The sequence below is a fragment of the Artemia sp. Qi Xiang Cuo genome, chromosome 3 (genome assembly GCF_049724085.1).
Source record: "Artemia sp. Qi Xiang Cuo chromosome 3, ASM4972408v1, whole genome shotgun sequence".
In the NCBI taxonomy this organism is placed as follows: domain Eukaryota; kingdom Metazoa; phylum Arthropoda; class Branchiopoda; order Anostraca; family Artemiidae; genus Artemia; species Artemia sp. Qi Xiang Cuo.
Genome location: NC_142796.1, coordinates 81,502,826 through 81,527,365, shown reverse-complemented (window position 1 = coordinate 81,527,365; position 24,540 = coordinate 81,502,826). Strand labels below are relative to the sequence as shown.

At 36.6% G+C, this 24,540-nt stretch overlaps 1 protein-coding gene across 6 annotated transcripts in view; it reads right to left on the bottom strand.

The window, feature by feature from the left end:
- The window catches only part of LOC148954615 (uncharacterized), a 276,074-nt gene that overhangs the window by 30,060 nt on the left and 221,474 nt on the right, over nt 1-24,540 (bottom strand). For all 6 annotated transcript variants that reach the window (XM_089087172.1, XM_089087166.1, XM_089087168.1 and 3 more), the window contains exon 5: nt 4,645-4,797. In XM_089087172.1, the coding sequence (XP_088943298.1) occupies nt 4,645-4,797 (153 nt within the window). The remainder of the gene's footprint in view (nt 1-4,644; nt 4,798-24,540) is intronic.

The window sequence follows — 24,540 nt, the reverse complement described above, 5'->3', positions numbered from 1 at the left end:
TTAAGACCTTTACAAGAAACTTTATAGAAACAAGACTGCAATAAAGGTTAACGCTCCTAATTTGGAGGTTCAACGACCTCAATATAAGGATTGTAAGGTATAAAAGAAAGACTATTTAGGGTGTTCTTTGGAGAATATAGTTGTGTTACTGGAAACAAAATAACAGTCAAAGAAAATCTATTCAAAACACGATAAACTATAGACAACAACTTTAAGTAGGTAGGGAAAAGTTTAGAATTCATGAAAACTTGGCAAACGTTCATTCAGCAAGAGCTTAAGCGACAAGTATTAAAACATTAAATTATAAAATATTGCTGAATAAAATTGTCTAAGCTATTAAAATAATATAATATTTTTGCTTTATGGCCAGTAGCTGTCCTCAGCATATTATTTATTTATCACAATAGATTATGATAAATAATTTACATTAAATAAATTACAATAAATGAATTACAACAAAAAATCACAATAAATTATGAATAAAAAAAGATTAAAACAAAGAAACCAATCAAAAATCTAACTGACGATGAGAAAGCTACTAAAACTACCCCCCCCCCCCAAAAAAATAGTGCCTTAGCATCATTATTTCACACACGATCGACCCTTTCGGGGGAATATTTCGGCTATTGGTAATTTAGCTGGAATACTCAGTTGAATTTTATTTGAATCAGTCTATGAAAGAAGTCCCCATTCCACACCGCTTCCAGTTTTTCGTGTGATGGAAGCTAATATGGTCTTCGCCATTACTTATGCAAATTCCCCGCTCAACAATAAAACATCTCGCACTTCAAGCTTTACCAAACGGGTAGAAACAGATCAAACACATCCTAACTGAGCAAGCTCTACTTCGTATCAATGCTACACTTCTTTTTTCTTCTTTTCAACTCGAAAGATGAGAAATGTATTTCTATATTTCATCAGTAACTTTGACCCAGACACGTACATGGGAAATTCTTTTGGGGGAAATTTAGGGCTAAGGCTAAACGGAAAGCAGGTCGTCCGCGGTTGAGGTAGGAGGATGACGTAAAGAAAGATTTAAAGGAAATAGTAAATTCTACGGAGGGAGACTTTGAATAGATTGGGATGAAGGTGGAGCGTGCGTAGCTGTGTTGGCCTCAGTTCGCTTGGTGCTGTAAAGAGCTGTTAGTAGTAGTAGTAAATTTTGGCACATACACTAGAATTTAATAATTTGAAAGATGTGCCCAAAAATCGTGGAAAATAAAGGATTTCGGGGGAATCAGGCACAAAACCCCCCATCCTCTATATACGTTGCTTATTTGACCCTTCCATTTAAAAAACCCTCTTGGGATTTCTTTTTGAAATATTAATACCTAAGCTCAATTTATTTTTGGGGCCGTTTCATCCTTCAACTATCTCCACTATAATCGTTCTGACCTTCGTAATTTACAAGTATTTGGTTCCACCTCTTTTACTATTTTTATTTTAATCCACTGATCATAGTCAACTACAGCTTACCATGGTTGCTGAGCATGGTAAGCAATAATAACAGCTGTAACTTAACAGCTGCGATAAGCTTTCGAATCGTGTAATAATTCGTTGCGTCCCTTACAATGGTAAACAAAATTCCCGACGTGAAAGGTTGGAATAGCTCCTTTGTCTCTTATAACTTTTCCTCAATTGTGCCAAAAAAGGGGAACCAATGCCCACCCTAGATTTTTATTGCCTACTTTATCTTTCAACGTTAAAAGATGGCGTTCCTCGTTGAAAGGAATCCATCTGCTGTAAAGCTTATTAGAAGACCCCAAATGCATTGAAGATCACACTGAGCGACCAGAGTATATTCAGATTTCCCATGGGCAGAATTGTGGAGCTTTATCTTACAGCCCTGTATTTTGTTGAGCTAAAACTCCAAGTTCTAAAGAAAATAGTCACAGAAGAGGTGAGTTCCACGAGACGATTAACATTAACTAGGAGTGAAGGCCTTATCCAGGGAGAGGGGGTTACCGGGTTTGAATCCCATTTTAGGATGAAAGTAATAAGAAATAATTAATTATAATTAATGATAATTGGCTTTTAGAACGCTGCCAAGGGGTATTTTGCCCACAAAGAAATATGCATGCAGATTGGTTAATATAGCAGTATTCGGTGCCTGTGGTCTTTGATCGGTTCAAACGAGGAGACAAAGTTCCATCGTTAGTAAAGTGGCTTTTTCGTTTACTTAAACGGCCTCTACCGAATCAATATTTTTGAGAATGACTTGGTGAAATTAATAACCTGGTAAAATAGATAAACTTGTTAACTTAAAATTGACTGTCTGTATCACAGTACCTTTTTTAGGGAATTCCTAGAATCAATTTTTTACTTTTAAGATTGTAACGTCAAATTATTTTATTGACCCTTAACTTAGAATGTTCTAAGGGGATTTTCAAAAGGTAGCAATTAGTTCACAGACAAAAAGAACAAATATAGACATGTTGGCGAATGACTTTAAAACTGTTTCTCTTTTCAGCCAGTTTGATCAATCTTTAATTGAAACAGTTTTGGATGATTTCTTTCAACCCAAACATATAGGTAAAAGACAAGGCCCCCTGCTGATTCATTAAAAAAAAGCATCGTGTTAAAAATCACATATAATTCTTTCCATTCTTAGTGTAGGAAACAATAATACTGAAATCTTTTCCAACATAATGCTGGTACAAACCAAGATTAATTTTGTGTTTTTAATATTTACATTAAAATGGCATAAAATAAAAATGAAACAAGATATAAGAATTAAAAATTGTTTCAAATAAAAAAACAATCAGACAAAAAATTTAATTTTTTTATAATGGCTTAATCAAATTATGTTTCAAACCGTTCAGGCACGGTAATTGAGCCAAATCTCACCAGGTAATAGGTCCATTCTTTTGCACTAAGATCTTACATCTAAGATCTCACATCTTTCTGCAGAGATTTCCGTTCTTTTAACTCATCTTTGTTCTAAGATCTTACAGCACACTGAAATTAGCAAAAAGTATGAAGTACACCATATTTCTTCCATATCGAACAACGATGAGAGAACTTTGATGATATACTTATCATTGTTCTCAGACCGCTGATCAGAGCAGAATGATGAAAGACGTTTGCACAAAAACGCTATAAGATGTAAGATCTTAGTGCCAAGATTTCACTTTTAAGCGTTCTTTGTCAAAAGATGTAAGATTAAAGATGAGCACAAAGATGAGTAAAAGAACGGTTCTAATATTTTGTTTAAATAGTACTTGAATGTTTACCTTCTATTTCGCAGATACTCGCCAGATTTGAATAATTTGCTAATTTGTACCTAAGTTGAAAAATTACACTTTTACCACACACAGGCAAGCAGCTAGAATCCTCTATCCTGATATAAATATTAAGAAAAAGTAGGTATCACTGAACATCTGGATATGATCCATGTCCAGATTTCTCTTCAAGGAATCTACAGAGAACCAGATTCATATACATTGGCCTACCAGGAACCATTAGCTATCAACACTTGTCATATTTCAATTAATAGGAAAGAAGTTTTCTAAATCAAATCGATATGTTCAGCCTGTGACTACAAAATGTTAACTGCTCTGTTGACAATAACATTTCAATATGCGGAGTCCCCCTTCCTTTCACTTGTAGAGCTTATCTTATATGGAACTGAAGAACTTACCACTTACCCCCGCAAAAAAAAGAAAAAAGAAAAAAAAAATCTGGAATTTTCGGCTCGAGCCGCCAGTTTGACACAAAAAAAGTAGGTATATTTTTCTTGTGATGATCGGAAACCAACCGGACCACGGACAATATTGGCTTCAGTTACCCACTGCATAACATCAAGTGATTAGCTAGGTGCTACAGACATTTAACAATTATGTAAATTAAGGTAAGGGGTATCTATTTAGTGGTTCCTCTCTCCATAAGGAAACGCTATAAAACCCTGGAAAATACTTAAAACAGTCTAAAATACTTACTTTTATCATTTCTAAATGCGTTTTACCTCATTCACCTCCCCCCTAATTGACAAGCATATTACACAAATTATATATACTCAATAGATTTTTGGTTCTTATTTAGAATCCAGAAAACACGCGAAAAGTGAATTTTCGTTAATGCTAATAAATAAAACAAAATAGGATAAAAACATAATAATTCAGAAACAAATCTGGGCTATAAATTTGCACATTAGGGGGGGGGGGGAAGCATAGCATATATTATATACGTAACCTAACCTAAGACAACCAAACCTAGGTACCTTTTATTCCCCCAAACCCCAAAAAACAAAAGTTTAATATAGTTCTCGGAGTGAGAAACTCCTTGTTTATACAGCTTCTCATAGAAGTACCGGCTAATGCCTATCTGATTTTCCCAATACAATTTTCACGTGTTTTCTGGATTGTAAATAAGTACTAAATTTTCAATAGCATGACTTTTTTCTTGATATTAATTTAACGACAAACGGTAAAGAATCGGCGGGAAGAGTTTTGAAAACTCATAAAGTTTATATAATCTAAGCTATATATTTGTCCATTAGGGGATGGGGGTTAAATTTTAATGGTACACGTTTAGAAACGATAAAAGTAAGTATTTAAGAATGTTTTAAAGCAGATGCCAGAATTAAGGTAATAAGCTTAAAAGCAGGAACCACTATATATTTACCCGACAAGGTAATAAGCCTACCATCTCGTCAAACAGGATTGAAGGTGTGGAGTCAACAATTTCGCATTCTGGTACTTCTTTCTTAAGGACTTCCAATCTTTGTTGGTTTGCTATTTTGTCCCTAGCCAAGAGCTCGATTGAGTGCTCCAACTCACGTTCTTTTCTTTTTAATAGCTGTAAGAAAAAAAAAAATTATCTCCTTCGAATGTACACCACTGACACATTCCACACACACATCCACATTCACGTGCATACGAGTATCTACGCGTGCAAAAACACTGATGATCCTTGAGGTTGAGTAGTCAGAAAAATGTCCCCAAAACTATAAGACAAATAAATAAGAAAATGTCTTAATCACTCAACTCCGCCAATTTTAAAACATAATTAACTACAATCATCAAACTTTGATGCGTTTTCGATTGACAATCCGGATACTCGCTTTGGATCGTGAAAAGAAAAATCAAATTTTGCTGCATATTTGAATAGCTGAAAAGGTGGAAATATTCCCTTTTTTGTAATTCAGGAAATTTATTTAGAATATTAACATTTATAATTCTTCCAGACCTTCGCTCCTCTCACCAAACGAAAAATGGGTTGTTCAAACCCAACATTGGGTTTATTATAATATCCATTTATGGGTAGAGGCTGCATTTATAAAGAAAAATTCGATATTTGACTGTTTTACGCATGCAGAGGGATAAAGAATTCGATCAAAGCGGAAGGGGGGGGGGTCTTTTCTCGTTGCAATTGAGTATTTCTGAAGCTATGGCTTTGGAAAGCCTACACTTTTTTCCTCAAGGCTGAATCGAGTTGAAACTTTCAGGGACAGTTTTGTTGGAGAAGGAGAGAAGGGCAATGTGACTTCGAATTTTGCGTTGGGGGGAGGGCAAAACGAATTTTTCGTCATCCCAATAGAAAAGTATACTTTACAGTTTTTTCATGCTTGTCACCCAAATTTCCCCACTAGGGGCGGAAAGGCCCTTAAAGGGAATGAGACCTATTCCTGTATGCGCATGCATACATATTATGTAATGACTTTCACAAATCGCAGATATCTACGGGTCGTATTTTCCAAAGGCAAGAGAATCAAAAAGAAAATAGGGACACAAAAAACAACATTAGTGGGACCATGATGTAAGTCATGCATTCATAATTGTAGAACTGGTTTCCAGCACGTGGTGCAAAATGACCATAAAAAATACTGTTGTCAAACCCAGAGCAAGACGACAATTCTTTTTGCCTCATGGGGTGATAGTCTAGGCAGAAAAACAACGCATGTTCAATGCATACCATAGATGGGCTAGACAAAACTAGTTATTCAAATTTTTAACAAACCTTTTCATTATGCATGGTTGAAAGGGTATTCAGGTAATAAAGCGAATTTAAAAAGTTAGCATAATAGCGAAACCTGTACAGAAATAGATAGGAGCACTATAAACTATTATTTAAGGGATCCCTCTCGAGTAGATGCAAGATTTGAGAGATGGCAGTACTTATTTAGGAGATGGGGGTAAAATGAGAAGCATTTGTCTTCTCAACAGTAATAATCCAAAAGCAACAGTCAGGGTTGCCGCCCCCTAGTGAATTATCACTATTTCTAGTGATTTTTATATTATCTAAAACAAAGAAGGTACTTTATTAGTAGTCGGGCAACACGCGAGAAGACCCGCATATAGAATACTGGCGGTAGACCCGTCGTTTTGTTCTTCATTTTGAGATTTCTCTCTCTCTGTTTAATACAATGATTATTTAAGGAATTTTTCTTGAGTAAATGCAAAATTTGAGATATGTCAACAATCATATAGGCGATGGAGGTTAAATGTGAAGCATTTTGTATAATCAGCAGCAACGTCCCCAAAGATGTTGAGACATATTTTACGAACAAAAGATCTCTTATTACCTCGCCCCCTAAGATGGTAGTAAAAAACGACATTTATATTTTAGAAGAAATTTAGTATATGGCCCAGTGAGCTTTTCTTATTCCACCAGGACTTAAATTTGTTTTGCTAATGGTTGTCTTCTTCTTTGCAGCTTGAAGTTACAATGTTGCACGGAAAATTGTGGCAAATATTAGAAAAAAAAAAGTTAGTGCAGACACGTACACAAGAACCTGCTTTTAAATCTAACATTTAGAAGGCGCAGAGTAAATCTAAAGAAAAAAAGCGAATTATATGGAAAATGAAAAAATTATAAAATTTAATGGAAAATTGTAGAATTTCTATATCTTAAGGGGAGAGAAAAGGGCTCGAAGCTCCCACTCCCCGCATGTGTGCCTGATATAGTAACCCCGTTCTTTAGCACCAAGATCTTACTTCTTTTTGCCCAGATTACCGTTCATCATTGTTCTAAGATCTTACAGCCAATTTATGTTAGCAAAAAGTGCAAAGAACGTCATTTTTCTGGCATAAGAAGCAAGATCCTAGCACAATGATGAGCATAAGAACGGCCCTAATGATTCACTAATTTCACCAGTCGATACAGCAAGCACAAAGGCCTTATATCAGTTGACTACACGCTGTTGAACTGACATTAGAAAAGCTGAGAATATCCTCCCCAGCTAGCTCCCTGGAATGTCTTTAAGATCGAACTTAGAGGCTACAATCGAAACAAAGATGGTTTAAGAGTCCCAAGTACCTAATTTTGTATCTAGTACTGTACGATCTTCACGTAGGACAAAAACCATAGGTGAACTTCATGACTTTTTTAGTGCGGGGAATGTGTTTCAGGTTTGGGCAAACGACTTATGTGAAATGCCAAGTTCACATTACTTTAAAGTAGCCCAATTAACTGACTATGTAAGGAATACTTTATGCAATACTATTAAAGTATAAAAATAATGATTTAACTTTCCTCCCCAGCAATGAGAATTAAAATACATATCGCTTCAGAAGAACGGGCAAAAGTTAATGAAAATTCAACACAGTTTCTGTGATACCAAAAGCACCATCAGCGACAGGCATGGTGGCCAGGGATCCTCTTCCAGGAGAGACAATAAACGATTCCTTATGAGACCTAGAACACCGTGGAATTGGGTAAATATTGAGCAGTTCACACAAACATACCACTCGTCTTTTTTATGCTCTCTCTGAATATAATAATCGCTTTACTTATGAATTCAATTTTAACCTAACCTCAAATATATAGCCCATGTTATACATTTCCCAAGCATTTATTGATTCTCGATTTTGTCGCCGTCGATTCAATTTACGGGTAAACCCAATTTCACAATATTCAAGCTAACAGAGGTATAAAAGCCGTATCTAAAATAAGAGAAAAAGGTATATTTGAGGGTCCGTAAAGGGGTTAGAATTTGCGAGCGAAGTGATTATTATATTCGGCAAAAGCATAAAAAAGGCATTAAATGATATATTCACTTTATTCGTAGGTTATTTGTTTGAACTGCTCAATATACCGGGAATTGACCCATGTGTCTTTATATATAATGTTTTAAAGGTAATTACTTGGCAAGAAAAAAAAAAAAAAAAAAAAAAAAAAAAAGAGAGAGAGAGAGAAGAAGAAGATGGTGAAAGCACAAAAATTGGCACACATATGTCGAAAAATTTTCTGAGCGCGTTTTTCCGCGCGGAAAATCGTGTATTTTTGAAATTGAAGGATTTGGACGTTTGAAGGGTCGTTTCTGGTTGATTAAGGTCTGCTGATTCTGACCGTATGCCCACTTTTGAAATCAGATCAGTTAGTTCCGAGTTATCGTCATTTTCATCATCGTGGGTCATACTCTTTTCTGTATACTAAGGAAGTAGATGCGCTTAGGGTATCTTTCATGGCTAAATCGAGTATGCTGAGTCTAAAAATGTGCTTACTTTTCCAACCATCCGTTACTGAGTTATCATCATTACTTTCATCTTCATCGGGTGTAGACTGTCTTTCATATTTCTACATTACAAACTCTGGTTCACCTTAATGTGCAAGTGACGACTGTGGTCTGAATGAATGGACCATTGGCGGGTTTAAAAACGCGACTCGAAATACATCATATCACTAGCAGGTTTAACAAAGCTGCGGTTTGGAAAAAAAATCTGACATAGTTGCCTGTTTGACGGCGAAGCTTGAAGAGCCACTGCCCAGCAATCTCCCAACCGTCGACTCAATTTTTCTAGAAGGGTATGTTCTAGTACACCTCACCGTCCCTAAGCCTGGAATTAGTTTCGGTGAATTCGCTAGCTTGAACTTCGCTACTTACATTAGAAAGCAACAGTCCCAAACCGACGCTCAAACGATTGATCTCGTCTTTGACATATACACTGACGACAGCCTTAAAAACAGAGCGCGTGAACACAGAGGAACTTCGTCTTATGCCGTGAAAATCACAGACCGAAACCCCCTTCCTCGGATGAACTGACATGACTTTTTGAAATCAACTGAGAACAAGAGTCGACTCTTCCATTTTTTAGCAACTATAGTCGTCCAAGAATTGCAGGACATCTATGAGTGGCCACTCTTGGAGACACAATTAGTTCAACGGGCGATATCGCATTTCGCGAAGGCCTCACACTTACCAACCACGAAGAAGGTGGTTGAGTGCTGCTCCATGCCTTCCATCAGGCCCAGTGTGACTATAACTTCATAGCCATCAGAACCGACGATTCTGACGTATTTGTGACTGTAACAGAACTGTTCCAGCAGTTTCAGATTGAAAACATGTTTTTCATGGATCGGCATAAAGTAAAGACGAAAATACTACCCATTCACAACATTACTTATCGTCTAGGACCTAAGAGGTTTAGCAACTTTCTCTTTTGGAATACCTTCTCAGGTTGTGATACGACTTCTTCATTTTCTTTTCTTAGAAAGCATGGTGTTTGGAAGACCTGGAAAGCCGTAAAATCCATTCTTCCGACTTTCGTTACTCTGAGTACATCAGGAGCCCCGCACCTAGATTGTCACTTTACAGACATTCAGCGATTCGTCGTCGTTCTTTACGACAAATCAAGCGGCTTGTCTGAAGTGAACGGTCTGCGGAAGGAGCTTTTCACACGAAAAACCGCCGGAATGGAAAGACTGCCCCAACAGCGGCTGCTCTTGAGCAGCACACCAAACGCACTTACTTACAGGCCCAGATATGGGCATCATCGTGTTGTCCGGAACTTTCCCTACTGGGTCCAGACGGCTGGGTGAAGCATGACGGAACCTGGGATCTTTCTGGACTAATCTTCCTGAGGCAGCGACATTTTGCAAATAACTGCTAAAATGTGGCTGTAAAACTAAGTGCAAAAACAGGTGCAAATGTGCAAAAGCTTCCCTTAAATGCACAGATCTCTGTTCGTGCAAAAAATGTGATGATCAGTACAATCAGTAGCGCACATTTTGTAGCTTTAATTGTCAGATGCCAATTTCGACCTGTATTCTGTCCGTGAGAACCTCATTTTATTTTTTAGCAATGTTTATGATGAAACAAGTCAAAATCGGCTATTTCATTCCTATGATCCATGTGATTGTTTAACTATTTATAAATACATGAAGTAGTTTAGTATTCTACATTTTATCATCATAATAGTATGCTTCTCACGTCCGAAGTTCCTTAAGTGAAGCTGTTTGAGTTGAATAAATGATGTTTTTTTACTGAAAGCTCATTGAGGAGATCTGAAACGGTAATTAATTACTTACAGTCAAAAACGGATGACCTCCTTTGGAATGTTATAGGGAGGGTATGAGTTCTTGTTAGAGCATGGCATAGAAACCATGAAACTGGTAAATCCTGAACCAAGAATCTGATTGCAAAAATAACAACATTTTTGGAATCGAAAGACTCGAATTAGTCAGAAAAGAGATCTTAAACTCGGTCATCGCTCGTTCTCAAAATTCGCATTTTTTTTTTCTTCGCGCGGAAAAACGCAAAGTAGTGCGGAACCACGGAGACAAATTTGAATTTGCGACTTAGTCGATTCTTCACATTTTCCGTAACATGTTCACGAGCTTCTATGTGATTACGACGAAAAATACAGAGTCAAAAAGCGGAAATTACTCAGAAGTGCAGGGAGTGTAGTGATAAAAATGATGATAACTCAGTAATCAGGAGTCGGACGAAAAAAGTTAGCATATTTTTGGGATCAGGAGAGACAAATTAGTCAGAAAAAACCCTCTGATGGAAAAATTTCCCAATCTGAAAGTCAGCTATTTTTTCCCGCGCGGGTAAACGCAAAACGGCATGATAATCGCGTCGGAAAATGTAGTTCTGCCCCCAGACAGATTCTCCATATTTTTTTTGCATATGTCTGCCAAATTTCATCCTTTTAACATAAAATGAACAAACCTGACGCTTATGTACCTAACTAAAACGCTTGGCGAGAGACAGAGCAAGCATGCGGAAACATTGACATTCCCATTGCGTTGACTTTTTTAGAGATAAGATTTGGGTTGGTTATACACAACAGCTACGATATCTTACGACCTTTTGAGAAGTCGACCAGTGAGTAAAAAAAAAAAAAAAAAAAAAAAAAAAAAAACGCTGAAGCTCAAAGTGAAAAACATGGCAAAATATCAACAATACCATCCATTAACATGTTAGTGGAACCACTGCGTCTGCGTGCTGATGATAGATAACAATATAATGCACAAAAAACTCCTTATCTCTAAGAGCAAAACTAGCTACGCTATACGTTAGATGATGAAACCAAATCCTTACTTCCGGGATTGTTAACTTGCGGTTTGCACCAGGTACGTCACGTACCAAGAAGAATCTTTGGTAGTGTTCTATTAGCTGGAACCCACGCAAGAAGTAAAGTTTGGTTAAGGCTAATGAAATAAAACAGAATAGGATGAAAATATAATAGTTTAGAAACCAATTTCGGCTATATATTTGCACATTAGGGGGATGGGGGTAAAGGAGAGTATATATTAAACACGTAACCTAACCTAGCTACCGTTCTCCCCCTAAATCCCAAAAAATAAAGTCTAAATTTTGTAAACGCAGTGAGAAACCACTGTTTGCAATCAAATTCTCCGTTGAAAGAACCCGTTTGACTAGTTTCTTTTATCATCTATCTTGCGTGAGTTCAGCTAATAGAACAGTACCGAATCTTTTTTCGACATAAAAGACACTGGCTTGTGTTTTGAATCCAACAAGTTCATAAATTTCTTCAGATGGGAAGTAGGATAGCTTAAACTTCACCGAACGTCATTCTAAAACTTTTCTTCAACCAAGGACATATCTCAGATTCTCCTTCGGGGGAGGGGGCATTTTTGGCACTTGTTAAGAATCCGGTAAGTACGCGAGAAGTTAAGTTTCGTTAATGCTAACGAAATAAAACAAAATAGGATGAAAATATAATAGTTCAGAAACAATTTCGGCTATATATTTGCACATCAGGGGGTGGGGTAAAGCATAGCATATATTAAATACGTAACCTAACCTAGCCAAACCCAGGTACTTTTTATTCCCTCTAAACCCCAAAAACACTAAAGTTTAAAAATAGTTCCCGGAGTGAGATACCCTTTTTTTTATACAGCGTCTCATATAAGTACCGGGTAATGCCTATCTGATTTTCGCAATACAATTTTCGCGCACCTACTGGATTCTTAACAAGTACCGTATTTTTGTTTAAGTAAGAGGGGTTGTCCTGTTTTAAGCCATTTCTGGCGAACAAATTGTTGATCAACAGTCGCGAGAGCAGATTTGTTTATATTGTGGATCAACAATAATTTTCGCGAAAACACAAATTTTTAGATATAAACGGCAACATTTTCAAATCAATTGAACATTTACTATTTTTCACGTAAACTCTACTCCAGTAATTTCCATTGTCTATACACCTTTTCACTGTCCTATCTCACTCTGAGAGTTTCAGTTAAATACAACACAATTTTTTCAGTTCCTTTTGAAGAGGAAAGGGGTGGGTATTTCAAAAGGAACTACCTCCTCATGTCTTATTTTAGGTAAAAGATCAAGCTAATAATAAATATAATATAACGATGTATATGGCAAATTAACTGTTTTTTCTCCTCTAAAATTGAGCCGGGACAGAAGATGCCCCTGCTTGTTCTTTGCAAAACAAGATCTGAAACCATTTTGGATTCTTGCAGAACATTCCATCCCTGCTTTGGCAATAGTCATTTCTTAAGAATAACAACTCTTTGGTGACAATCCCCTTATTTGTCACTACAGTACCAACTATATAACACCACTTCGCTCAATACCACACATAAACAATAGAAAGATTTGTATTTTTGTTGCAAGTTGTTTCTGCAAGTTACATTTTTCCTAATACCATTGAAAGTTGAAAAAATTATTACTCTTATTAGTGTGATGCCTGTTACTCCTAGATTTGTGCATAAGCGTCACGAATTCTGCTGCATGCAACAGTTTCACATACGCTAACTAAAAACTACACTGTAAGCTAAGATATTTAAAGGGACAAAATATGTGATTCAGCGAATAGATACTTTGTCAGTGTAAGTGTCATAGTATCATAGCTATCATCATCGCTCTTAGAAATAATGATCTTCGTCTAGGCTGAAAACGCAGGCATAATTGTAGAAACTCGATAGATAGCTCTTAGCCTGAAAGCCATCTACGGATGGCTCTCCTTTTTGGTTAGGAGATACATTGGGAATTCAGTATATCTCCCGAAAAAACAGTAAGAGTGGAAACCACAGTAGACAGATATATACAGTAGAATCATTCCCTATCTCAACCATTATGCAAAGCCGGACCGAGATACAACTGCTCTGGTGAACGTTAAAACACAAGCGACATTAGTTTTTTTTCTAATCACTAGGTTGCAAAGTTCTCAAGTCTCGGTTTCAATGGCATTTTGAGAAAGTTTCAGCGAAAATACCTGTTCCAGGGTTCTCATTTGATCTGCCATCAGCGGTCCAATGGACGAGGACATACGAGTATATGGGTGGAGCTTTTATATGTGCTAAAGGTGTATTAGCCAAATATTATTGAGTCGTGATTATACTGTATATTACTTATACACAGTGGTGGAAACAGAATCTCCAGCACACCAGCACTGGCTCACCAGCACAAGAGTTATCGTGCATTTTTATCCCCAATAGTTACACTATCCCTCGAAACAATAAATCACAAGTAGAAATTACTATTTTTATTTGCACAGCCCTGAGGTCAAATAATATCTAAAATACAGCGTAGGCAAATTCTAATCTTACGATGGTTTTCTCGGCGCTTATCCCTTCTAATATCACGTTTTAAACAAGACGTCAAAATTCTTTAGTGAGATTCAACCTGAAATAACGGAATACAGTGGAACAATACAGACATGTTAAGCCTCGTAATTTCTAACAAGGAGATGTTAACTGGGTGTGATTCTGGACACGATCTATTAAGCCGCGTTTTACGGAAAAACAGGTAAATAAAATGACTGAAACTTCGAGAAAACTACATAGTTTTAAATAGCTGACTCAAATGGAGTTTTGTCCATAAAATCCTAAATAAAAACGCCGCTTTACTTCTGATCATGCACAAAGGTATATAGTACAATGTCCAACGGGTCTATCTTGCAATGTTAACGAACTCCAGCAATGCTAAGTAATAGATAGCGGTATTAAACCCCATGGTCCGTATGGGCGATAGCAGGCTACCCCATAATGCCTGGTGTTTGGGTTCTCCTGGTATTAGAAGGCATGGACAGCAGAAAGCGATGATGGCGGATGCCTAGAGAAAGATGCTAAATTGGTGGGAGTATCTTCGAAAGACCTTTGGCTGCAAGGTCTTCAGAGATCCTCATGAAGAGCCACCACTGGTGCCTAATGCACGAGTGGCGTGGGAGGAACTAAGGAAGTCTAAGTATGCCAGGCATTAGGTATGCCTTGAAGACTGTTTATTGACCAATGCATTTACTGAAGCCATCAATTCATGTTTATTAATTACTATTTATTAAACAATCATAGATTTAAAACTCATTAGTAATCACAATAAAATTTCCAATTATTCTCGAGTTATACTTAATTCTCTTGAATTGGTTTTGTGAAGATCAAATTTTCTAAACTGATTTATTTTTAACAGGCAAAATTCATGAAAATATTTTTAGAGGAAACTGAAGACTGATGAGCACAAGCACAAAACTTGTCCGTTACAAAAAAAAGAAAATTACTCAGTTGGACATCTGTACTGTTTACCTCCTGTCTGTACTTCTCACCAATCAGGATTTATAAACATATATATCTCCACAATTTTCTCCATGCCCAAACCTACTCGGTACACATCTCGCAGTGATGATAGAACCCGTAATTTGATCAGTCTTCTGGTTTTCAAGGTGGTCCGATGAAATCACTGGAGATGGTTAATATTTCAAACGCCTAGGATTTTGATCAAAACCCCTATTTTTCATATCGATGGAGTATACACACGAAGTGCAGCCTCACATTTTAAGCTCATTGACAAAAAAACGGTTATTAGGACTCTCAGAAATTCTTTATAGCCGTCTTCGGAAAGAAAAGGATCAATGAAACTTGCAAGCGGGGCTTCCCCGACAAAAAGATTACCAAAGGCAAGGTGATAAAAAATATATGTTAGGTTTTATAAATTTGTGTTGAAAGCATTATGCTCTGTATAGTAATAGTCAATAGTGTTGATTAATGTACAATAATAGGGTGTTTAAACGAAATAAATGGAATAATAAAGGAAAATAAACAGAATAGCAGTGTATAATACAATAATACATCCTCTACAAGTAACAACTGATTGCAGCACTAAGCGGCCTTATAGTCAAAGAAGCAAGAACTCAATTGAGGATTCTAAGCAGCTTATATGATTAAACTGTTTTTCTCTTTCCTTTTCACTTATTGACTTATTTATCGTAAGGTAAAGTAAGAACTTTAGCGGTAAAACTATTGTAACACCAATAAATTCTGCTTAGTTTGATTTTTATAACGGATTTTTAAGCAACCCAAAGCCGTTATCTTAAACAGACTTAGAGAAATAAATAGGCACGCCAAACAAAGTGACAATCCAGATCAGGGATGTCAAACTCGTGACCAGCGGGCTGCATACTGCCCACAACGAAAACTTTTACGGTCCAACTGTCCCAGGAAATACTGTCTTTCTTGTATGAATCCCATTCACAAATGCACATGGTATGTATCTAACTCATTTTTAAAAAAAAGGATACACCTATTGATGTCAGGCATTGCAAAATTTGATAATAAGGACTTGGGCACTAAGTTAATTCGTTATATCAGTGCAATAAAGGCACGAAGACAGGATTGGAGCTACGTAGACAGCATTAGAAGCAAAGGATTTAGAAGTAGACAGGTTCAGAATAAAGAACCTAACATATCCTGGCCAATCCCTTGCTAAGATCCATGTCTGCAAGTGCAAACAGGTTCAAAAACCGTTTAAGTAAGATTTGGCTATTCTCCTAGGTATGGACCAACGTACAAATTACCTGGAAATGCATAGAAACTGGGAGAGAGAAGAGTTCTGTACCAAAAATTGTTTCTTTTGTAGAGATTTTCTTTTACGGAGGATTAAAACCGGATATCCCCTCCCCTGGATACCACCATGGCAGCCCATACCCTAATAGTTTGGACTTCGATATAATAAAATTAATACTATCCAAGAAAATTCATTTCCCAGAGGAAACGATACACTTTTCGCCAGGATATCAATGTTTTCTCCTTTTGTGTGTCATCTCGAATGCCTTCAACAACGGGCCCGTTCTTTTGCACTAAGATCTTACATCTAAGATCTCACATCTTTCTGCAAAGATTTCCGTTCTTTTAACTAATCTTTGTTCTAAGATTTTACAGCTCACTGATATTAGCAAAAAGTGTGAAAGACGCCATATTTCTGCCATATAGAACAATGACAAGAGAACATTGATGGTATGCTCATCATTGTTCTTATACCGCTGATCAGAGCAGAATGATGAAAGACGTTTGCAAAAGAACGCTATAAGATGTAAGATCTTAGAGCCAAGATTTCACTTTTAAGCGTTCTTTGTCAAAAGATGTAAGATCTTAGCACAAAGATGAGTAAAAGAACGGCCCTAACATCAAGTTCAATCTAGAGGATTTCAATACTGATAACAGTTTTATCCCCCATCATACTTTTTACTTCCTTTATTAATACTGCTAAATTTTACACTTTCCGGAAAATATCGAATAGATAGCGTTTCATAGGCAGTGCATAGCGTTGCCTAAGTAAAGAACGATGTTGGCACAATGTATTTTTTTTTTGGTTTCCATATCAGGGCACTTAGCATCGAAGGAGTTGTTGTAGAAACTTCGAAAAGGGCTCATTCGATTGGAAATTGGAGTGTACCCTTTTTAATAGTCAAAAGTGATTGGAAGGCAACTAACACCCCTTCCACGCCCACCATTTCCCCAAACGCATCTAATCAGAATCTTGAGACAGCCATTTTGTTCAGCGTAGTTGATTTCTGGATAGAAATTATGTTTTTGAGGAGGACACTCCTCCACAGCCCCCAGGACAAGGGTCGTCAGTTATGCCCTGGGGGCATATAAGTTTTTTTTTTTATAGAAAGCGTTGTCGTAGAAACTTAAAAAAGACTCATTCGATTGGAAATTCAAAGGGCTAGTGCCCTTTTTAATAGTCTAAAGGGATTGGAGGGCAACTAACCCCCCCCCCTCACGCCCGCCTTTTCTCCAAAGACATCCAATCAAAGTTTTGAGATAACCATTTTGTTGAACGTAGTTGAAAGTTCTGAAAATTAGGTCTTTGGGGATGACAACCCCCCCACAGCCCTCAGGGCAAGGGTTGTAAGTTATGCCCTGAAGAAATATAAGGTTCTTATAGAAAGCGCTGTCGCAGAAACTTCAATAAGGGCTCATTTGATTGGAAATTGAATGGCTAGTGTTGAATGGCCCTTTTTAATAGTCCAAAGTGTTTGGAAGGCAACTAACGCCCCTTCCACGCCCACCATTTATCCAAACACATCCAATCAAAATTATGAGATAGCGATTTTGTTCAAAGTAGTTTAAAGGTATGGAAATTATATATAAAAGGATGACACTCCCCCCACAGCCCTCAGGGTAAGGGTTGTAAGCTATGCCCTGGGGGTATATAAGGTTTTTATTGAAAGCTTTGTCATAGAAACTCAAAAAAGGGCTCATTTGATTGGAAATTCAAAGGGATAGTGCCCTTTTAAGTCAAAAGTGATTTGAGTGCAATAAACACTCTCACGCCCATCTTTTCCCCAAACACATCCAATCAAAATTTTTAGACAGCCATTTTGTTCAACGTAGTTAAAGTTTTAGAAATTAGGTCATTGAAGATGATAACCCCTCAGAACCCTCGGGACAAGGGTTGTAAGTCATGCCCTGGGGGCATATAAGGTTTTTATAGATAGTGATGTTGTAAAAACTTCAAAACTTACAACCCTCAGGGTAATGGTTGTAAGCTATGCCCTGGGGGTATATAAGGTTTTTATTGAAAGCTTTGTCATAGAAACTTAAAAAAGGGTTCATTTGATTGGAATTTCAAAGGGCTAGTGCCCTTTTTAAGTCAAAAGTGATTTGAGGGCAATAAACCCCCCTCTCACGCCCACCTTTTCCCCAAACACATCCAATCAAAATTTTTAGATAGCCATTTCGTTCAACGTAGTTACAAGTTATAGAAATTAGGTGTTTGAGGATGATAACCCCTCAGAGCCCTCGGACAAGGGCTGTAAGTTTTGCCCTAGGGGCATATAAGGTTTTTATAGATAGTGATGTTGTAAAAAGTTTAAAAGGGGCTCATTCGATTGGAAACTAAAAAAGCTCTTGCCCTTTCTAATAGTCGAAAGTGATTGGAAGATAACTAACACCCCTCTCACACCCACCATTTCCCGAAACACATCCAATCAAAATTTTGAGATAGCCATTTTGTTCGACGTAGTTGAAAGTTCTCGAAATTAGGTCTTGGAGGATGACATCCTCCTCACAGCTCTCATGGCAAGGATTGTAATTTATGCCCTGGCATATAAGGTGTTTATAGAAAGCGTTGTCGTAGAAACTCAAAAAGAGCTCATTCGATTGGAAATTGAAAGGGCTAGTGCCCTTTTTAATAGTCGAAAGTGATTGGAAGGCTTGCTATTTTTATAGCAAAGATCGATGTGGGTACAATGTATTATTAATTTTTCCCTCCCACGCCCACCCTCCCATTTTCCCATTATGTTTAAAAACTAAATGTTGCCTTAAGATTAAATCAAAATGCACTGTGTTAATACTAGTTTCCAATAAGGCATCTCAGCAGTATCCCAAGAACGTCTGAGGGTATTATGTTCAAAATTTCGGGGCTACTTCTGTTCTTAAAATTTTAGCAAATAAAAATAACGTAAGTGTATCCAAGCTATCAAAGAAAGTGAACAGATTTTTTTGCGAATGGTATCAAGTTTTCTATTTCAGGTCAACTAGAGGAGGTATAAAACTAAATTAAACACTACTATTTGAGTCCAGATTTTTAAAAGGGTGAATTATTGTTAAAAACAGCTGAAAATTTTTCTCCAGCATACAAATAGCACGCCAAACTATATAGTCTTAAAAAACAAAAAGATTTAAAGAATTATTTTCTTTTTCCCTGAAAAGACCCTGTCAATATAAAAAGAACAGAAATTAATCAAAGAACTTTTTCCACGAAATAAGTTTTTCAAAGAAAAGTAAAGAACCTCCATTTAACCAAAAATAAGCAAAAGTAAAATCAAATAAACTACCCAGCGTGAAACTACCACAAATAAGCATCAATAAAAAAATGAAACCCAAAACGGACAGAAATTACAATAAATAACCGATTCAAACTAAAAAAGAGCAGAAATTAACATGAGTAGGGCTCAAAACCCCTATGCCCTCCCAATGCCAGAACATAATTTGCACTTTACTGAAAAAAATACAAATAAATGTGCATTATCAGTTTAATGTACATATACTGATATTTATTAATCAAGATGTTAATATTATTTGATTTATTAAAGTTATAAAAGTAAAACCATTTATATTTTTTTCAGTAAAGTGCAAATTATGTTCTGGCCTTGGGAAGGCATAGGGGTTTTGAGCCCTATTCATGTTAATTTCTGCTCGTTGCGCGCGTACTAGTGAGCACCTTTAGTGGTCGTGTCCCATATTCCCGGGAAGAATGGATATCGACTTCCAAATCCTTAACGAATATACATCTGGTGGATGCTTCGTTTTGGACTTGAAATTTGTTCACACGAAATAATTGTGAATTGCATTACTATTGACGAAGGTGAAGAAAAGGGGTATTAACAGGAAGTAATCCGCATAGTGGCGCTAAACAGAATATTATCAACTAGACGAAACTAGAGTATAGTCTATTAAAATTGAAGCAACAGAAGTTGCTTCCCAATTAAAGTTGTAGTTCCCCATAAAACATGCGATTTTACAACAAGTCTGCAGCTCTCACTTGCAGCAAAAGGGCAAGATAATTACACGATTGGAATCATTTAGTTTTCAGATCTATCCATTCACCAAGCCAGGTTTATGACGTTACTCCCGACATTTACTGACAGAGCGATCAAAATTTGCTAAAAAATGATCTAAATGAGTATCCTTCTATTTTCACATATTTTATCAACCTTTTCAACGTGTTTTACCGTTTAAATGCAAAGCCAATTTGAAAAGTAATTCGGTAGATGGACAAAGCTGAATCTCAGCCCTGAAATCACAGCAAAATTGTCATCTTACGTTGAAACATTGAAGCCATAGGACTGCAGAAGAATAAATATCGAAAATTTGTCTAGGGAGTATAAACCTTAAAATTGAAATAGATATTCTAAATATTTTTTTGGTGCCGAGTGAATAAGCAAATGTTTTCCCCAGAATTATTGTCAGAGGTATCTTTTCTTAGTCAAAACAGCGAGAAAAAAGAAAAACAATAACACATTTTTAAGGTTACATCATGTCATAGGGACTGATGTAGACCCCTATAACATCATATTTGGCCTCTATGTCATAGCGTAAACTCTTAGGTTCTTGGCGTTGCTTTCCAATTAAAATGACATGTAGCACTTTGGCCACTGTGTCATAAGGGCAAGTAAACTCTCTGGTCCTCTATAGGGCTTTCCAATTAAAAATAATAAACTGTACAGCTTTTGGATTTGGTTGTACAAGCTGACATCCAGCTTTGAAAGCTTAGAAATCAGGAATTCAAGATGACTTCATGTCGGACATTCAACGCAAACAATGACATATATTTTTTCTTTAGCATTTCTCTACACTTTTGTTTGGACGTCGCTAATAACAAAGATTGAAATGGAGTCAGTGGACGGAATCCAGCAGAAATAAATTTGTGAAACAATCGTAGAACAATAATTTCTCGGAAGAAATAAATAAAGTTGCCAAGACAAAATACATTTCGTCTGGAAATTGAAATTTAAAAAACACAAATGTGTCAAAACACACTATTTGGCAGACGATACTTTCCGCAAAAATGTGCCGGGAAACTGTAAAGCAAGAATAATTGCTGAAATTTCATAAACATACTTCAGATCTATAAGAGAGAATGGGAAAACTCAGGTTTGAACAGCAGCTCAGCGTGGGTACACAATTAAAATGTTTAGAGGGATCATCGACGTTTTGGTTTTTCTTTGGTGAAGGGGGATACTACTTTAAAACCACGCTTGTATAACTATTCTAAGTTTTGGGTCTTTTTCAATAAAAAGAGAGGACATACGATGTCCTTCAGCCCCCCCCCCCCAAATTTTGAGATTCTTACAATTTCAGAGATATAAATTCTTATATTTTCCATACAACTCACCGAGGTTTGTGCTTTATTCCGAGGGAACCGATTCCTTCGCGCAGGGCTGTACTCAGATGTCTTTTCTTTCATTTTTCTCTTTTCCCTTTTTCAAAAAAGCGTGCCTTTATTTAGTTAACATTCGATAAGGTATAAGGGTTTATTATATAAGTAATTTCATTGAAAAATTTCATCAAAATTATCTGAGGTGAAATCAACTATATTCCGAATAATACAATCTGGCTCTTGGTGTACTTAACCCAGTTTATAAATGTTATATCATTCGAAGGCACATCTGCAGACAGGAGACACAGACCTCCTCCCTCTGCCCAAATACTTTGGAGAGTAAAACAAGCTACACTACTCGCCTTGCTCTCGCCAAAAGATTACACAAAAAAAAACAAGTTTTTTCCAACTGAAAGTAAGGAGCAATATTAAAACTTAAAACTAACAGAAATTATTACGTATATGAAGGGGATTGCCCTATTCTCAACACCTTGCTCTTTACGCTAAAGTATTTTAGTACTTTTAAAAAAGCGTCTTATTGTTCTAATTAAACGACCCTTGTGTTTCAGGAATCTTTCTTAAAAAACTTGTTTTTTTTATTTTATTTGTGATCGTTTTTTATAATGCCAGGATATCTGGCCCCACCTCCACGGAGAAATCCCCCTCTCCACGAAAATATCCTCAAGACAATTCAATCCCAGTGAAAATTGACCCCTGACAATTACCCTTAACAACTCCACAAGTAAAATTGAGACGGAAAAGAGAAAGCAAGCCATAAAAAAAGAAATTGTTTAGGAATTCCAACAAATTCCCCGAGTGTATAATTTCCCCTGATAAGTTCACCCCGTGGAAAACCCCCAGCAGAAAATTCGTTCCCCCTCCCCCATACGAAAATGTATACATACTTCCCAATAACAAATACTATACGTAAACAATGGGAAAATTTTGAAACTTAAAGACCTTACCCTTGGGCCTGTACAAGGGGGGGGGGGGTCATGTTATATTCAAAGGCATAGTCATTGGGCCTTTCAATTATGATGAACAAAATGGCTATCTCAGAATTTTTATCGGACGATTTTGGGAAAAAGGGGCGAAGGAGGGGACCTATTTGCCATCCAAATTATTTAGTCACTTAAAAAGGACACTAGAACTTTTAATTTCTGTTCGAGTGACCCCTCTCACGATATTCTAGAACCACTGGGTCGATACGATCGCCCCTGAAAAAAAAAACAACAAAAAAAACAAGCATTCGTGATCTTTCTTCTGGCAAAAAATACAAAATTCCATATTTTTAAAGATAGGAGCTCGAAACCTCTACAGTAGGGTGATACGTTGAATCTGATGATATAATTTTCATTATGATTTCATTCAATTCTATGAGTTTTATAGGGGTCTTTTCCCCATTTTTCAAAAACCAGGCAAATTTTCTCAGACTCGTAGCCTCTAATGGGCAAGCCTAAACTTAACGAAGTTTATGTATTTGAAATCAGCATAATAAGCCGATTCTTTTGTTATATCTACTAGTATCAAAATTACCGTTTTTAGAGATTTTGCTATGAACCTAAAACTCTGCGCGCATAAGACAATAAAAGGGAATCCAGGAATCTCTAACATTTAGCACGACATGGCATAAGAGAAATATATAACAAAAGATAACAAACTCTAAATACTGTAAAAGAGTCTTGAGAAAGAGTATCGTTTTCAAATCTAAACATGAGGGTGGGAGTTTATTTAGAAAACAGCTAATGACTTTTACCGCTTGTCCTCAGTCTTCCCCGTCCAAAAACGCCAAAGTTTCTTCATATTATAATTCCGGAAAATAGTCCAATACAACTTTGACAACTTTTGTTTGTTCCAGGCCTTTTATTATTACCCAACATTCCCAAGTAGAGAAGCATTCTACTTAGTATATATCCCTTTTTCTCTTGCAACGCATTACAATGCGGCAAAATATGAGAACGGTCTGGAATACCATACGTGGCTGGAATCACGTGCGCTTTACCAGCTTCAATCGATCTTTTCTGTGGGAACATCTAGCTGAAACTCTATGTTTTCTATGGTTCTTCTGGTGGTCAGTCATCGAGACAGAATTCCCAGAGAGATTTATATTGATTTTTGTCTTTATTTCGTCGCTATGTCTGGTAAACTAAAACAACAGGCGACAAAAAAGTTAATCAAGATTTATTTGAGGGGTAATGATATAGCTCCTTGTCTTTTAAAAGGCAAAACAGGAAAAAAATAACAGCAACGCCTCGGGAAAGTGTTAAATTTCCTGCCTCGCATGTGCATCCACATACATTTTTCCAAGGGACAAATATGAAAAGAAGCTTCGAGTTGAGGGGGTGGAGTTGAGGGGGTGGAGTGAAAAAACCCTTTTCTTCCATTAAACGCCTTTTTAAGATTTTGATTACTACAGACTGTGGTTCCTTCTTTACTAGGTTGCAGCTATCGCTGCAGTCAGGATCTGTCCTAATCTTACCCTAAACATTATGGAACCTTACCTGAGTACAAAATCTTATTTTAACTTTAAGATTGTGTATGCAGGGAAGATTCCAAAAAAAAACAAAACAACACAAGCCTCCAAAAAATTTATGTAAACCACTATCATTGTCCATTTTTCCATTGTTGAGTGATAAGACTTGTTGACACTATTATCATGTTGACTTGTATAAAGAAATTAATCAAACAAAACCATGTGCACACGAGGAAATTTCCCTTATGAAAACAAAGACAATTATTTATAGATTGAACTTCACTTGATGCATTAGACAATCTGACAGAAAATACTTTTAACTAATGACATAATTTTTCTCTGCTTAATCAAAGTTTGATTTGACTATCATTTATATTCCCCAATTCAAAGTGCATTGCCGTAACTATCAAAAATTGTTTTGGGAGAAACTGCATAGCAAGGGTAAACATTAAGGGCCACATAATCCTTGGTTTGTACAGAATTTTCGAGAGAAGACTTGTTTATGAATGAAATAGTTTTTTTTTTTGTTACGAATTACCCACTATTTAACGTTTGAAGCTTTAAAAATTCGCAGAAATATATCTCAAGCCATAGAATCACTTACCAGCAAGATCGTAACCAGGATTTTTGTTCAGAAGGGGGTTGTTCATTCGAAGGGGATAATTACAGATCGAATATTGTTTTTATACATTTTTATTACGTTTTCATGAATCAGAATTGCTTTGTGTGTGTGTGTGTGTTGGGAGGGGGGCTGAACCCCTAAACT